Source organism: Hypomesus nipponensis, chromosome 1, assembly GCF_054491055.1.
Source record: "Hypomesus nipponensis isolate SF chromosome 1, ASM5449105v1, whole genome shotgun sequence".
Taxonomy (NCBI): Eukaryota; Metazoa; Chordata; class Actinopteri; order Osmeriformes; family Osmeridae; genus Hypomesus; species Hypomesus nipponensis.
The window spans coordinates 12,464,572-12,478,863 of NC_140361.1; the positions used below are offsets into that span (position 1 = coordinate 12,464,572).

Genomic DNA, 14,292 nt, shown 5'->3' on the forward strand with positions numbered 1-14,292 from the left:
AATTATGTCTTACGTTGGCAGAACACGAGGTTGATAAATTGCGAGTGTTAAGAATATTGTGAATAAATACAATTTACAAACTGAAATACTATGAAATGGCTTTTAATAGCTTATACAAAAAAGTAGGAAAATATTGTACTTTCATAATGACTTTCAGCTTAATTTGAAGCCGTTATACTGTCTATTAGCTATAATACTGCCCCCCAAAACATTGTACAGTAATACCCGCCCCATCTCTCTCTCTCTCTCTCTCTCCTCTCTCTCTCTCTCTCTCTCTCTCTCTCTCTCTCTCTCTCTCTCTCTCTCTCTTTCTCTCAAAAGATGATACAGTTTATAGAACAGTTTTGAGAAGACAATTCAACGTGCAACATTTCACCAAGCGCTAAAACAGGGTGGTCGTCCTGTCTATCCCATTAAGGCTGGATGTCAGTCACTATCTCAGCCGTCCAGGCAACAGCAGCTCCTACAACCTCATGGTTTCTTGGGTTTAGGTTTAGCTTTGGCCCTGGGCGTTGTCAGGACTTTGACTGTGGTGGATGCAGACTTGGATCCCTCCAGGTTCTGGGCTGTGCAGGTGTAGGTTCCCTGGTCCACGTCTCGGACCTCGTCTACCAGCAGAACCGACTGGGCCTGCTGCCGGGCGGCCCCGCCCCCCACTGGTCTCACACTGTCCTGGGTGTACAGGGGCCTGCCGATCTGGAGGACACACACAGGGCGGTGACTCAGCACAGACACCAACATTGAAGTTGATGCACCTTTCTCTCCCTTCGGGTTTTCATTCTCATTTGTTATTGCCCCATGGATCTGGAACTTCTGCTTCACATCCCACTAAGGATGTTTTTCTTATGTTGTCTGAAGACTGGTTTATTAACCCCAGCCCATGAGACTGTGTAAGTACAGCAATGTCATCCTTGCTGTGTCTGGGTATTATGTTGAATATTTGAACGCTTTCTATTTTCCGTAACTTAACATAGGCTACAGCATTTCGGTCAACATTGGCTGTTTTTAAATGTCCTATAGAAATGTATCCTGACTCAATATATACATTATCTTATGAAAATGGATCCCTGTGACTCTACAACTGCAGCGACGTCCTCTGATCTATAGAAGGATATCTAAGGATATCTAATATCACTACCATGGTACCCTCCTACATTTGCCCCCCCGGTGTGACCTTCTTCCGTACCTGCTGCCCGGGGTACTCCCAGCTGAAGTCTATGAGCACGTCCTGCTCCCCCAGCACGGTGCAGACCACCTGCAGGTTCTCCCCCTGGCCCACTGAGCTGGACGAGGCCTGGATCACCGGGGTGGGAGGGGCCATGGGGTCTGGCAGACAGGAACAGGAAACAAGGCAGAGGTGAGTCACTCGCGGACATCAGTCATTTGTTCTGCAACGAGGTAGGCCGAGTTGTGACTTTCATTTGAATCTGACAGTGGAGAAAACAAGTCACTCGAATGCCACCTTGAAAGGTTCTGATAGTTCACAGTTCACGAGTTGATCGTATCCTAGCTCCACGGTGGCAGGGAGGGATCTGAGGTTCCAGGGACTCACAGTTGACGTAGATGAGCATGTACTTGGTGGAGCTCTGTCGAAGGTTCCCCAGGCTGGCCACGCAGTACAGCCCCCCAGCATGGTGTGGCTTGGGCCGGTGAATGGTGAAGCCCCGCTTGACGCTGAAGGAGATCTCCGTCCCGTCCACCGCCACCTCCGCGGGCGGGAACTCCCGGTGCAGCGTCACCTTGGCCTCGGGGGACGTCACCTGACAGGGGAGGACTGTCGGCCAATTGGTTCGCAGCTGGATGATCTCATAGTAGTCTGCCGAGGGCACAAACAGCTCCTGGGGGTCTGGGTCAAAGAGGAGAGTGGTTGTTAGTGATATGTGCAAAACTACACTCTGCCAAAGGTTGCACCTGCCACCATCGTACCAATGATTACATTGCAGGTGAGTCAAGATGACTACAGGGATTAGATAAAACACCTGATTAGATAACCACAGCAGATGAAATAGACATACACACAGTAAATGGTTTCAGAGGCAGGAGACCGCACCAGGGAAGAAGATGAACACTTTGACGGCTTTGTCGTACTCTTTCCTGCACTGGGTGTCCTCACAGTACATGGGGAAGCAGGTGTACTCCCCAGTGTCTGCTCCTGTGGAGTTGGCCAGTGTCAGGGTACCGTACCGCTCATGCTGGTCAGTCCTGCACACACCAAACACATCATGTCCAATCATTCCACTACAATATGATGCAGGTATGAGTCAATCAAGATTGTATATGATGCCGGTGTGTTTTCAATATGGATGCCAACGGGTCAAACACTTTTGAATGCGCCAACTAAGTGGCCGGTAGCCTACAGCCCAAATGATAAGTTGTGTTTGTAAACATTATCTCCAGACTCACACTTGTAGCTAGGGAGCCACTGTGTGTGTTGTCATGGCTGACCTGAGTCTTCCTTCGTCATCTTCCTCCAGGTATGGGGGCAGCCCCCACTGGACAGCACTCCCCTTACACCTCAGCTCCAGGGTGTCCCCAGCCCGCACACTCAGGGTGTCCCCCACCTTCTGGAACTTACCCTTGTGCACCACCTGCCGCATGAGAGACAACACACACGCACTGAAACCCTGTACTGCTACGGTGTTTGTGTTTGTCTTTACATTCATGTCTACCTTGATACCTATGAGTACCTAGTAAAAAAAAAAGCATCACATTTCTCTGTCGTGTATAAGTGGAAGTTGATATTTTACAGAATGCACATGTGGTCTGTATTTATCCCTCAGTCTAGCTACCAAGGAGCAGCAAATACACTATCTCTTTTTATCTCTCATGTCCGAGCCCGAGCTGTTATCCTTACCTGGGTCAGATAAGTGTGGGCTGCTGGGGGGGCGGGGGCCTTCACCCTGGTTTTGGGTGTGCCTGACCTGGAGGATTTACCTGGCCTCTGACCAGGTTTGGTCTTGGTGGACTTGGGCTTCCTCCCCACTACAGTCTTGTCTTCTTCCTCCTCTTTCTGGCAGTGTCCTGCCAGAGGAAAATGTAGAATGTGCAAAAGAAAAATGTTCATCACTTCATACAGAAAAAGCACATACATGTAGCCCATGTGTACTTATGCAAATCCCCTTCTGGACTTGTACTGGGGGACTATGATGCATGATGAGTTTTAAAGCAGTTAACATATCAAAGAATGAAACTGACAGGCAGTTGTTTCTTAGGAGCTGCCTTTGTTGCTATGGTTCAGCATGGAGGAAGAGAGAGACAGAATCAATACATAACATCTGAATTCCATCGACACTGCAAAAACAACCCTGTCTCCAGCGTAGGTTACAAACACAGTGCATTTCTCTCACAGCTCTTGCAATGAACTTTCAAACTTCCACCCATGAAGGCAGAAAAGTCACTCACCAGACTGCAGGATTAGCATGAACAGCAGGAACATACTCAATACCAGCCTCCACTTCGACCCCGACCTTGTCTCTGCTACCATGGCTGCCTGTGGTCGTAGGATTATCAGTTTACAAAGTTCAACGCAGTTCACTGGAGAACACAGAATAAAGGAAGAAAGACGGGAGGTATGGACAGACAGGAGGTGAGAGCGAGGGAGGGAAGTGCGTGCGAAGTGAGTGGTCAGCTGTTTAGCAGAATCACACAAATTCCTCCTCCTGAGAGTAGCATTAGTACCCCAAATTCCTCCACTGGCTCAATGGAGCCTTTCAAGGGTCTGCTGACCAATCAGGGACCAGGACTGGAGGCAACTCCGTCTGAAATAACTCTGCCTGTTGTTTTAGCTGGTAAAGTATACTGGCAGCAGGGCTATGGCCCTCATCAACACAGTGGGACCTCCACAACTTAGCAGGACCTCTACAATACAGTATGACCTTTACAATACTGTATGACCTCTACAATACTGTACCTCCACAACACAGAGGGACCCCCACAGCAAATGTCATGTGATATTATTTGTTTTACCCACACGGTACAAATGATGTAATGACTACAGAAAAAGAAAATCTGTCAAAGACAGTTTTAAACACAACGTTCTTGTTTGGTGGCCCTGAACAGATAAGAGCCTTGAACCTTGATGGAAAAACCATGAACCTGAACACATATCATTTTTACCTGTGCAATAAAACACCAGGGAGCGGCACTTTGGTCATGCCCTGGAATAGCTATCTCGTCATGAGTCATCATGACTTACTGCCCAGGAAGTGTTATTTAGTCCTTCCGATAAAATACTTTGGAACCAGAGCGAATTTGATAAAACTATACATGAATGAGTCCTATGTAAACAATAGGGCACAAAGGTACTGTGAAACATGCATCATTAGGAGTAAGTGGCTGCGTTGATGGAGTGTGTTCTGTGTGAACAGTCAAAAGCCTTGTTTTAGGAATGACTTGCTAAGCCATGATTATCAACATGACACAGGTAAGTACATGTGAAAGAATCTGTTGTTCTACAATAACTCAGACTAGTATGAAGTCCCCCAGGTCTTTATCCCAGATTAACAAGGGGACTGGCATGTACACACATTTTGTAATGGAATTTTTTTTTTTTGAATGTCGGACTGTACTCAAGGATGAGGATCTTTCTCTGTGTAAGACATTTGATTTGTTGTTTATTAGGGGGTCCATTTACAATATATTGACAGTGTGTACAGTTATTATTTACATTATAAAACAACAAAATATCAACCAGGCATCTATGCAAAGAAATTAAAACTAGAAAAATACTGTTTGATTTCAAGAGAGCTTTTTCTACCATCTGTTTCTCCAAGTCTCAAACTTTGCAACTTTTGAATACATTTTTGGGAAACTATCATTCAATCTGCATACTTGTATTTAAAGACTTGTGTTGTGTAATACACTTTTGTCAAAGTGTATCACATTTATAACAATTATCAACCAACCAAAAGAAGAAAGCCCTTTTTACATGTGACCTTATTGCTTTAGCATGAATATTCCCAGTTCTCAAATGTATCTTGACTTTTTAACAAAACCCCTCGGTAGTGCAACCATTAGAAACCTCTCAATCTTTCCAATCTTTGAACACCAAGAGCACACCATTCTTAAAACAATCTTTGAGAGTTTCCTATCAAATAAGGCATGTCAAATGTAGCTATATAACAATAAGGCATCACGGATCATAGTGAAATCTTAGATTCAGATTCTTAAAAACAATGCAATAATACAGTTTATATGTACAAATACATTGTGAAATTGTTCTACATAGCTTCGGAGCTCGGAAGCTTGACCATTTTTCTGTGAAAAGACAATGAGACCGAGACTGGCTCTCAGCCAGACTGACTGTACAGTAGGGACACAAACGAGGTGGATCACTGTAACATCTGAATCTTTCTCTCTTTCGACGTTTGCCAAACATTAGAACTTCTCCTCCTTTATTATGTCCATATCTTTTTTGCCACTGATGGTTTGGATCTTCATCTGGTCGGAGTTGAAGCGCTGCTTCTGAACACTGAAGTGGATCCCGTAACCAAAGTAGATGACCAAGCCTTGGAAGAGAAAGAGAGAGAAAGAGAGAGAAAGAAAGAGAAAGAGAGAGAGAGAGAGAGAGAGAGAGAGAGAGAGAGAGAGAGAGAGAGAGAAGGAGAAAGAGATATACATATTTATAGAGATAATTTAACCAGATTCATATTTTATTTAGATCTAAACTGGGCCCAACCAGTGATGAGAGTCAGTCCCAGTGACTTGAACCTGACTGCTTGAACTTCCCCTAGATAAAGACAGTGAATTGAACAGATGTTCCAAGGTGATTAGCGGCCCAGTGTCTTACCCACTAACATCCAGATGGCATATCGGATCCAGGTCTCCCCTCCTAACTGGACCATGAGATAAACATTCACAAACACACTGACCACTGGCAGCACTGGTAGGAAGGGCACCTGGACAGAGAAAGGGAGAGAAAGAGAGAGAAAGAGAGAGAGAAAGAGAGAGAAAGAGAGAAAAAGAGAGAGAGACAGAGAAAGAGAGAGAAAGAGAGAGAGAACATAAATAGCTCATCTTTTCATCCCAGCTGAGGCAGATGTCTTGACTCCACTGCAGAGCAGTGAGCGTGGGCAGTGAGCGTGGGCAGTGAGCGTGGGCAGTGAGCGTGGGCAATGAGCGTCCCTCACCATGAACGCTGCCTTGGTGGGGTTCTGTGGGTGTCTCCAGATGATGACGATGGTGACGACCAGGAGGAAGATTATGACGGAGACACACACCAGACTCCACACCTGCTTCTGGGTCACCGCGTCTATCGCTTTGGTCAGCAGGACACTGAGCGCAATGACACATACAGCTGGAGAGAGGGAGACAGGGAGGGACGAAAGACAAAGTTAATATTTGGAAAACTGATGTTGGGGAAGCGACCGATCATAAAGGGAACAGCAGGAAGAACAAGGAAGGAATGAAAGTGAACTCACTGCAAAACACTGTCAAGCTTGTGACGGTTTTTGAAGTGGACGCGGTTGGAGAGGATGGAAGTTTCAGACATCCAAATTTAGAGTTTGATTCATTTATTTCTATTTCTTCTTCTTGCGCCTCCTGATACCTTAAAACACATCATAAATACTATTATTGTGTTCAATCATTTGTATGAAAAGTGTGGAGATTATGTATGTTAGGCAGTAGTACAGAACTTGCTAGTACAAGTACCCTTATGACCAACCTGTACAGACAGACTTACCTCAGAATCAGAATGCAAATAGCTACAAGGGTGTAGGCAAACAAGGTCCCGATAGACATCATATCCACCAAGGCTTTCAGGTCAAACAGCAGGGCCATGATTGCTAAACATGTAAAAGTCCAAACAAATGACTGTACGTTCACGGAGATGGTTCAATGGTCAAATCTCAGCACTCCCTGCGTTTCCCTGTCGTTTGTTGCCGTGCCGTTACTTTACCTGCCACGACTCCAGAGGAGATGGTGGCCACCACAGGGCTCTGGCGGCCGCTGACCTTGCTGAGAGGCTTGAAGATGAGGCCGTCTCTGGCCATGGCGAACAGCACGCGGGGCATGGGGAACATGGAGCCCAGCAGGCTACAGAGACACACACGCCCACAGACAGATGTTTAAAAGAGGTCTTCATCATTTAGTCCAGGGATACATTGAGCGACCACCCGTTTGCTGACAGCTGGATGGAGGGGTGAGTAGCTGGAGAGACGGTTGTCTTACCTGGTGGAGAGGGCGCAGAGTGAGCCCACGGCCACCACGTACTTGGCAGGACCCCAGCCGATGTACTCAAAGGCGACAGGCAGCGGGCTGTTCACGTCCAGCAGATAGTAGGGCATCATGAGGGTTAGAGCTGCCGACACGGCGAAGTACGCCAGGAAGCAGATGAGCAGCGACGCCACGATGCCTATGGGGATGGACTTCTGGGGGTTCTTCACTTCCTCACCTTGGTGGAGACATGGGGATCTGTCAGTTACATGTTGACGTAAAATGCCCACACGTTCTTTTCAAACGCATCCATTCTCACCCCTAACCTTAATCGTGGATTAATAATCTGATGGTGTTTGCCAGTTGGTTTTCAGTTAGATGTTGGTTTGTATTTCTTACTGGTGGTGGCAATGCAGTCGAATCCCACGAATGCGTAAAAGCAGGTAGCAGCGCCGGCCAGGGTTCCATCAAAACCAAAGGGGAAGAACCCACCATCTCCATAGATACTGGTGAGGTTCTCTGTGGAGGTCAGGTTCCTGTTTGGCAGACAGAGAGAGAACCACCTTAGAACAATACCGCCACGACCACAACTTCTTGCCCAACTGACACAACCTGAATCCACACCCCCCATAACCCCACCCCTTCACCTCCCCAACCTCCCACCCCTCTACCCCTTCCCCCTCCACATCCATTCACCCCTAAAGCAAAAGCACAGGTTCTCATTCATGGAACAGAACGTACATGAAGTCGGCCGTGGCATTCAGGACGGTCTCTGAGCTGATGTTCCAGTTCGAGAGGTCTCCGTTGATGAATCCAGAGATGATGACAAACAACAACACCAGGATGTTGATGGCTGTGAAGATCTTGTTGACGGTCGTTGACTCCTGGACCCCGAAAGCAAGCAAACCTTCAGAGGAGGAGACAGAGGTAAAGGAGATATGACAGCTGATTAGGCTGCTGGCCATGGGCACACTGCACTGACAGAGCTCCAGTGTTAAGTTACCTATTACTGTCCACAAAACACACTGAAGTGGAACAGCGTTGACTGTATGGATCACGGTGTCAACACACAGTTGTAAATGACCGGAGCAGGGACTTTACCTGCCAGCAACATGATGAGAGCAGCTGCAAAGAAGTCTGGGTAGGGTGCCAGGCCTGGTAGACCCATAGGGGCATTCTTTTCAAAGAAGTTGCCCATGACGTTCCCTATGAGGTCGTCAAACGTGCCGCTCCACGCCCGAGCGACGCTGGACGTCCCTGGGAAGATGTCACCAAAATACAAGATGTGTTATGTTGATCACGATACAATGTCAAACACTGTTTAGATTCCTGTTGTACTATTTTGTTGCTCTCATCCTTAGCATTAGGAGGTTCGCTTGGCTTTAGATTATTCGAAGAAGCTGTTCTTGACAGACGTTCTCGACAGACGCTGTCTGAACAGTGGGATCAATTCCCAACGCTGTTGGGGCATGATATATCAATGGGCCCTGTAATGTCCTTGATGGAAACCCTCCTCTCCATTTACAACTGTGCAATAAATGAACCTTGGTGTATCATGGATTTACAACAGGTGCAATGTAGGAGGAGGTATTAAAGTCTTGTGTTTATCGTTGATCATTTATGGTTAGCAATGTTCTCAACTGAGAACGGAGCATGTTAGGCCAGAGGACAACATGCTGTCAATAACTCTAGCTTGTGTTATGTAATACCTGCTCCATGGGACACTTGGTCCTCTAGGCAGAGGGCCTGCTGGGATGCTCACCTATTACATAGGACAGCAGCAGATTCCATCCAGTGATGAAGGCCAGAAACTCCCCAACGGTCACGTAGCTGTAGAGGTAGGCGGAGCCTGTCTTCGGGACGCGGGCCCCAAACTCGGCGTAGCACAAGCCGGCGAAGATGGAGGCCATGGCGGCGATGAAGAAGGAGATGATGATGCTGGGGCCTGCGGAGGTTCTGGCCACCTCCCCTGAGAGAACGTAGACCCCAGCCCCCAGCGTGGAGCCCACACCCAGGGCCACCAGGTCAAGGGTGGTCAGGCAGCGGTTGAAGTTGGACTCCTCTCCCTCGGGCTCCAGAGGCTTCTTCAGGGACAGGCTCCTCCCAAACGACTTCAAACATTCCATCCTGCTGTGGTCGGCTACCAGGGTTAAGGAAGGGGATGATTGGAGATGGAGAGAGAGACAGAGAAAGAAAGAGAGATGGGGAAAGGGAGTGAGACGGCGAAAGAGAAAGAAAGAGAGAGAAAGAGATGTAGAGAGAGGACGAATCAGCAAACGTGTCAGTGAATAATTGTCAGATCATCCTCAGAGTAAATGATTTCTGACTTACAAAGCAAACACTCTAATAAAGTAATAAAGTTAGGAATTATTCAGCTGTGAAAGGGTAAAACTGTCAAATAAGTTATATCTTGGCTTATGTATTCATCTTGCATTTATATTCTTGTATCAATGAAACACATTTTACACAATTCAGCTCAAACTTAGCAAAAGTCGTTTTTTATAAAATGACATTGATGTTGTAAATCCCCCTGTTCAGTTCAAACCCTTTCACAATTATTAAGCAGTGTCAGATTAGGATCAGTATCAATTGTCTGTATCAACATCGATTTACCACGTTTAGAGAAACCCATAATTTCTACTGGTTTATCAAGATCATATCAGTTTTAACACTGACTAAACTGCAAAATGTATGTCTTTGGGTATTAACGTGTGTCCGGGTGTATTCATAAAGACACTTAAATACAATTATCACATTCAACAAATGAGAAAACTTGAATCTGCCAGCTTACCTTTTTCTCAAAGTATCACAGAGCTGTGCTTGGGAGAGACAATTGATAACTGTTATTTCTTCAATTTCATTATGCTTTTATGTCTCCTTCTTTATAACCCCTCTGATATGATAGTGCTGATTCCAGTGGTTTTCCAAGACGCCCACAGCACTGTCACAACGCCCCTAAACCATGACTGGACTTTACATAACCAGCATTACCGAACTCCAGCTAAACAGTCGAACACTGCTCAGTTATCACCGCTCACTGTTCAATAACTCTGTGTTGCAGGAAGGGAGTGATGTGAGGACGAACACCGCACTCACCTCACTTCAGCCGGAGCATGTTCCTGTGTTGTGAGCAGGTAATCTCAGGGGGCATTCCTTTCCTTTTCCCTTGAGACAGCAGGTCCATCGGTCAGTGGAGAGGAGGGGACAACAGAGGGGGAGAAACGCGGAAACCTGTCAGTTCATCTTCCTGGAGCACGGCACTAACATGAAATGCAGCTTTCGACTTTGAAGCAAATAAAATGCTGACATGTTTGGTTCAATGCACACAGTACAGCGCTGACACCTGTGCTTCAACTTGAACAGCATTTATTGGGCACAAAGTGGATTAGAGATGATGGGAAGTGATGCCCGTCTGATCACAGATGCAGGAAATACAAGTGTCGCCTTTTTTGCTGACCCCTGTTCTGACCTTTTTTTGGCTGCCATTTTGAATTTGCCGACAGTATGTCCCCTTGAGAAGGGTCTTTAATCATCCTTTTTAGAAAGAAACTATGTATTATTCTCCTCAGAATGAGAATGTAAATAGCTACAAGGGTCAAGAGAGGGACAGCTTGTTTACATCTTGGCAGAGGGAATCCTCCCAGGGATCTCTATTCACTCTGGCTGGCGTGAGAAACCCTCCAGCCCTTGAGTTATCAGCAGCCAACACTGACCAAGCATTTGTTGTTCCGCCATCATTGATGTAATGATGGTGACAGACAGGACACATTTTTTCTGTCGGTGACCAGTAGCAGGCTGCAGGCAAGCATTGTGGAACCAAGTCTAGTTGACGTTGATGTCTTATACACGGAACAAGGCACAGGAACAGTATTTCTGACTTCAGAGAACGTTAAAAAAAAAGAATTGCTGCTGGGTCGGAAAGACTAATCATGTGAGGACTTGGTAAAGCAGGCAGGAAGTACACGACCCCGTGCTATTCAGAAACGTGACACTTACACATTTAGAGAAGCGCGGGGCCATGAAGACGTGAGGCTTCAAAATTGGCTTTGCTCTTTTTTTACAGCAGTGGAAGCTACAGTGGGCTGTCCATAGTCGCTCATCATCATGAAGGGACTTCAGTTGGACAAAACCCTGTAGTTACTCAGGCCACGCCCAGGGCACGTGTGTGAAACTGAGTGTTAAAGTTCACGAGCATTTGTCAAGCACTCCTCTCATAAAAAAAAAAAAAAAAAAAAACTTTGACACATTGGTCAGTCTTAAGCACATTCCACAAGTGAGCAATTTGTTGCCATAAACAGTTGCTGAACTGTGTGAGTCCAAGCTTGGCCACAACCTGAGTTCTGGGGTTATCTGTGGGTGTGTGGGAGCAACCCACACTTCCTCTCTGTCCTGCATTGAAGCCCAGTCTCATTCCCGCTCTCTGTCTGCCAGGTCCTACAGTATGTGGTCCTGTGCGATCCTAATGAATCTGCGAGGCACAAAGCAGCTTTCATGGCTTACTGAGAGAGCAGGACTGCACACTACTCATTGTGAGGTACTGTAGCCTCTCTCTCTAGGGTCTCCCATTAAAGGATTTCACTCTCTAATCCCCTGTGGCATTCACCTCAGCAAGTCTGCCTGCCTGCTGTACCTGCCGACCGCCCCGACTAACTGCCTCCAAGCTTACCAGCCTGTTTCCTTGGCTGCCTGCTTCTGTTTCGGTCTGCCAACCTGCTTTCCTTCCAAATCTCTCTCCTGCCTCCCAGCCTGCCAGCCTGCCAGCCATGCCTACCAAATCAACCACCGGCTAAAACTACCAATCTCCCTCCTGCACTCCTACTCGCCATGTACAGCACCTTTGACCAGCGTTCTGACTCAGAGAGATGACGCCCCCTATCTAGACATCTCTGGAGGAGATAAGGCCTGAGGGACAGCGGTGCCAGTGATGCCGAAGCCAAGACGTGTGCTCCCTCCAGGACACCAGGCTCACATGAAGACGTGGTTTATGTGCTGCCAGATAACCAGGAGCTGCATCACATTGAAACTCATTAAAGCCAACACGTGTGTCGTCCCTTCTTCCTCCTATGCACACAGAGGCTCCCCAGATGTTACAGTGGAAAAGACGCTGATATACACTAATCACCTGGAAATGTAAAGCGTTATTAAGAGAGATAAAAGGTTATTTGTTTGAACTTGTATCCGTAGCAGTTCTCTAGTCCTCTTCAAAACCCACACTCCCATGCATGGTGCAGTATGTCTGACGTGAACTCGGTTACCTTGTCTGAAGACCCCCGGAGTCAGAATGGTGAGTGTGTGGATGTTGTCAAAATATCCGTTCTGTTTACCCAGATGAAGGAGAAGGAGTTTTACGGCAATATATACAAGGCTGGCCTGTGTGACCCTCCCACTCAGTGGAATTAGTGACAAAGTAGCCTTTCTCACTCCAGACTCAGTTATGACCAAAATGCCCTCATTATTGCACACGGGGCACAGGGTGAGAGCTGTAAACAGCAAATCTCAAGCTGAATGTCACAAATGTTTTGTGCTCTACGTTTTTTTCTTTTTTTTTCTTTTAAAGGTTTGAAAAGTTTTTAACTTTTAAAAGGTTACTTTTTGTCTCCGTTAGTCATGAGAAAAGTCTGCTATTAATCCATTTATTGCTATCGCTAAATGTTTATCAATTGTAAAAATTGTATTTTTTCATCCTGATATTTGTCTCTAGAAATGAACAGACACTGAAATATCCTTATATTTAGCTTATAAATTATGAAGTGTAATATATTCTTCCAGCAGTAGGTGGCAGTACATGTAACCTCAGCCGTGTAATGGCATGTTTCCTCACCTCACTCTGGTGTGAAAATCACATTAGATCAATAGACACTTGACTTGATACTTCTTGTTTTGAAATCTGATTAGTAAAATGGTAGTTTTACTTGTCAGGGAACATCTGAGAAAAAAAGCTGTGTTGATTCTGTCTTAACCTTGTTTGGCCCAGTCCGGAACGTCACGCTGGATCGAGCCAAAGGAACACAGGATGGACCCTGAGCAGTGATGCAGTAGGAGGTGTGTGTGTTTTCAGGGAGAAGAGAGTGGGGGGTAACAGGTAGTGGGTGAGGCGCTTCTGCTGGGAAGGCAGGATTACATTTTTGACATATGGATGGCTACAGTCCATCTTCAGTCATGAGAGGGTAAACTACAGTTATGTTTCGCCCATCCTCCTAAACTCACCCCCACTCTCTCCCCTCCCTCTCTGGCTCTGCATACCTCAACCTCATACTGGAAGGACAGAAATAGAGCAGTCACAATCTCTCATGCCAATGCCGGCACGATCCTCACTGGTATAGAGTCATTTGACTTTAACACTTTGTCTGCACAAGACACCTTGCCATGTTGCCCTAGTTATATTGGTATAGCTATTTTATGTTTGACGTTATTTTATTCTAAAATGTTTACATATTTTAGTCCCTTACTTAGACTTTGTACCTTTGGTATTAGTTAAACTTGCACACAACTTATTTTAAGATTCTTATATGTTTAATGTATGCACCTTCCTGCCACAGTAAATTCCTTGTCTGTGTGAACTTTCATGGCGAATAAACCTCATTCTGATTTCTCATGAAGTCAAAACTCTCACCTTCTAGTCATTCTTGTAAAACCAGGAGGATTTTACATTTCCAGGACATACCTAAATTTATTGGGTTTAGTTTGATGTTGTATACAATAAAACGTGTGTTCTCTTTGCAAAGAATGAGACATAATATACAGTCTCTGCCACAGTACATTTTTTTATTTAGAACATAAAATGATTTATTTTCTTGATCTGTCTGCTTGTGATGTAGCTTAAGCTTAATGTCTGTGAAAAAAACACGTTTGGTAAATTATTTTATTGTATTGAGAGAATTTATAACTAAGGTAGGCCTACTGATGAAAAAGAATGATGCTCCTGCGCATGCTTTTGCAGCATGCTGGAATCGAATTCATCCAAATAAGCAAAAAGACTGCTGCAAGGAAATACTCAAACAGAATAAAACTGTAGCGCGTCTTAATCCGGGTATGAATTAAAGTGAAAACAAATGCCATTCGAGGTTTGGTATAAACTCAATAAAGGACATGTATTTCGGTAGCAACGTTAATTTACCGTAACACCTCTTCGTGTCT

General features: G+C 45.7%; 2 protein-coding genes across 3 annotated transcripts; both read right to left on the reverse strand.

The window, feature by feature from the left end:
* Positions 1 to 277: 277 nt before the first annotated feature.
* LOC146302606 (platelet-derived growth factor receptor-like protein) lies at positions 278 to 3,585 on the reverse strand. The gene is made up of 7 exons (XM_084699106.1): positions 3,403 to 3,585; positions 2,855 to 3,021; positions 2,446 to 2,588; positions 2,051 to 2,202; positions 1,553 to 1,846; positions 1,187 to 1,326; positions 278 to 696 (listed from the first exon to the last, which is right to left on the reverse strand). Exons 1-7 carry the CDS (start codon positions 3,482 to 3,484, stop codon positions 472 to 474), a joined length of 1,203 nt encoding a protein of 400 aa, XP_084555232.1. The 5' UTR covers positions 3,485 to 3,585; the 3' UTR covers positions 278 to 471.
* Positions 3,586 to 4,598: 1,013 nt separating this feature from the next.
* On the reverse strand, positions 4,599 to 12,490 carry LOC146302607 (cationic amino acid transporter 2). Of its 2 annotated transcripts, none has more exons than XM_084699107.1 (14): positions 12,411 to 12,490; positions 10,252 to 10,320; positions 9,947 to 9,969; positions 8,918 to 9,295; positions 8,257 to 8,412; positions 7,897 to 8,062; positions 7,555 to 7,691; positions 7,171 to 7,393; positions 6,899 to 7,035; positions 6,683 to 6,785; positions 6,420 to 6,547; positions 6,129 to 6,295; positions 5,789 to 5,897; positions 4,599 to 5,507 (listed from the first exon to the last, which is right to left on the reverse strand). In XM_084699107.1, the coding sequence occupies exons 4-14, from the start codon at positions 9,279 to 9,281 to the stop codon at positions 5,377 to 5,379; spliced, it is 1,821 nt and encodes a 606-aa protein (XP_084555233.1). In that variant the 5' UTR covers positions 9,282 to 9,295; positions 9,947 to 9,969; positions 10,252 to 10,320; positions 12,411 to 12,490; the 3' UTR covers positions 4,599 to 5,376. The 2 variants fall into 2 exon arrangements, with proteins under 2 accessions (XP_084555233.1, XP_084555234.1); XM_084699108.1 differs by having other exon boundaries at positions 9,947 to 9,974.
* Between the last annotated feature and the right edge of the window lie 1,802 nt (positions 12,491 to 14,292).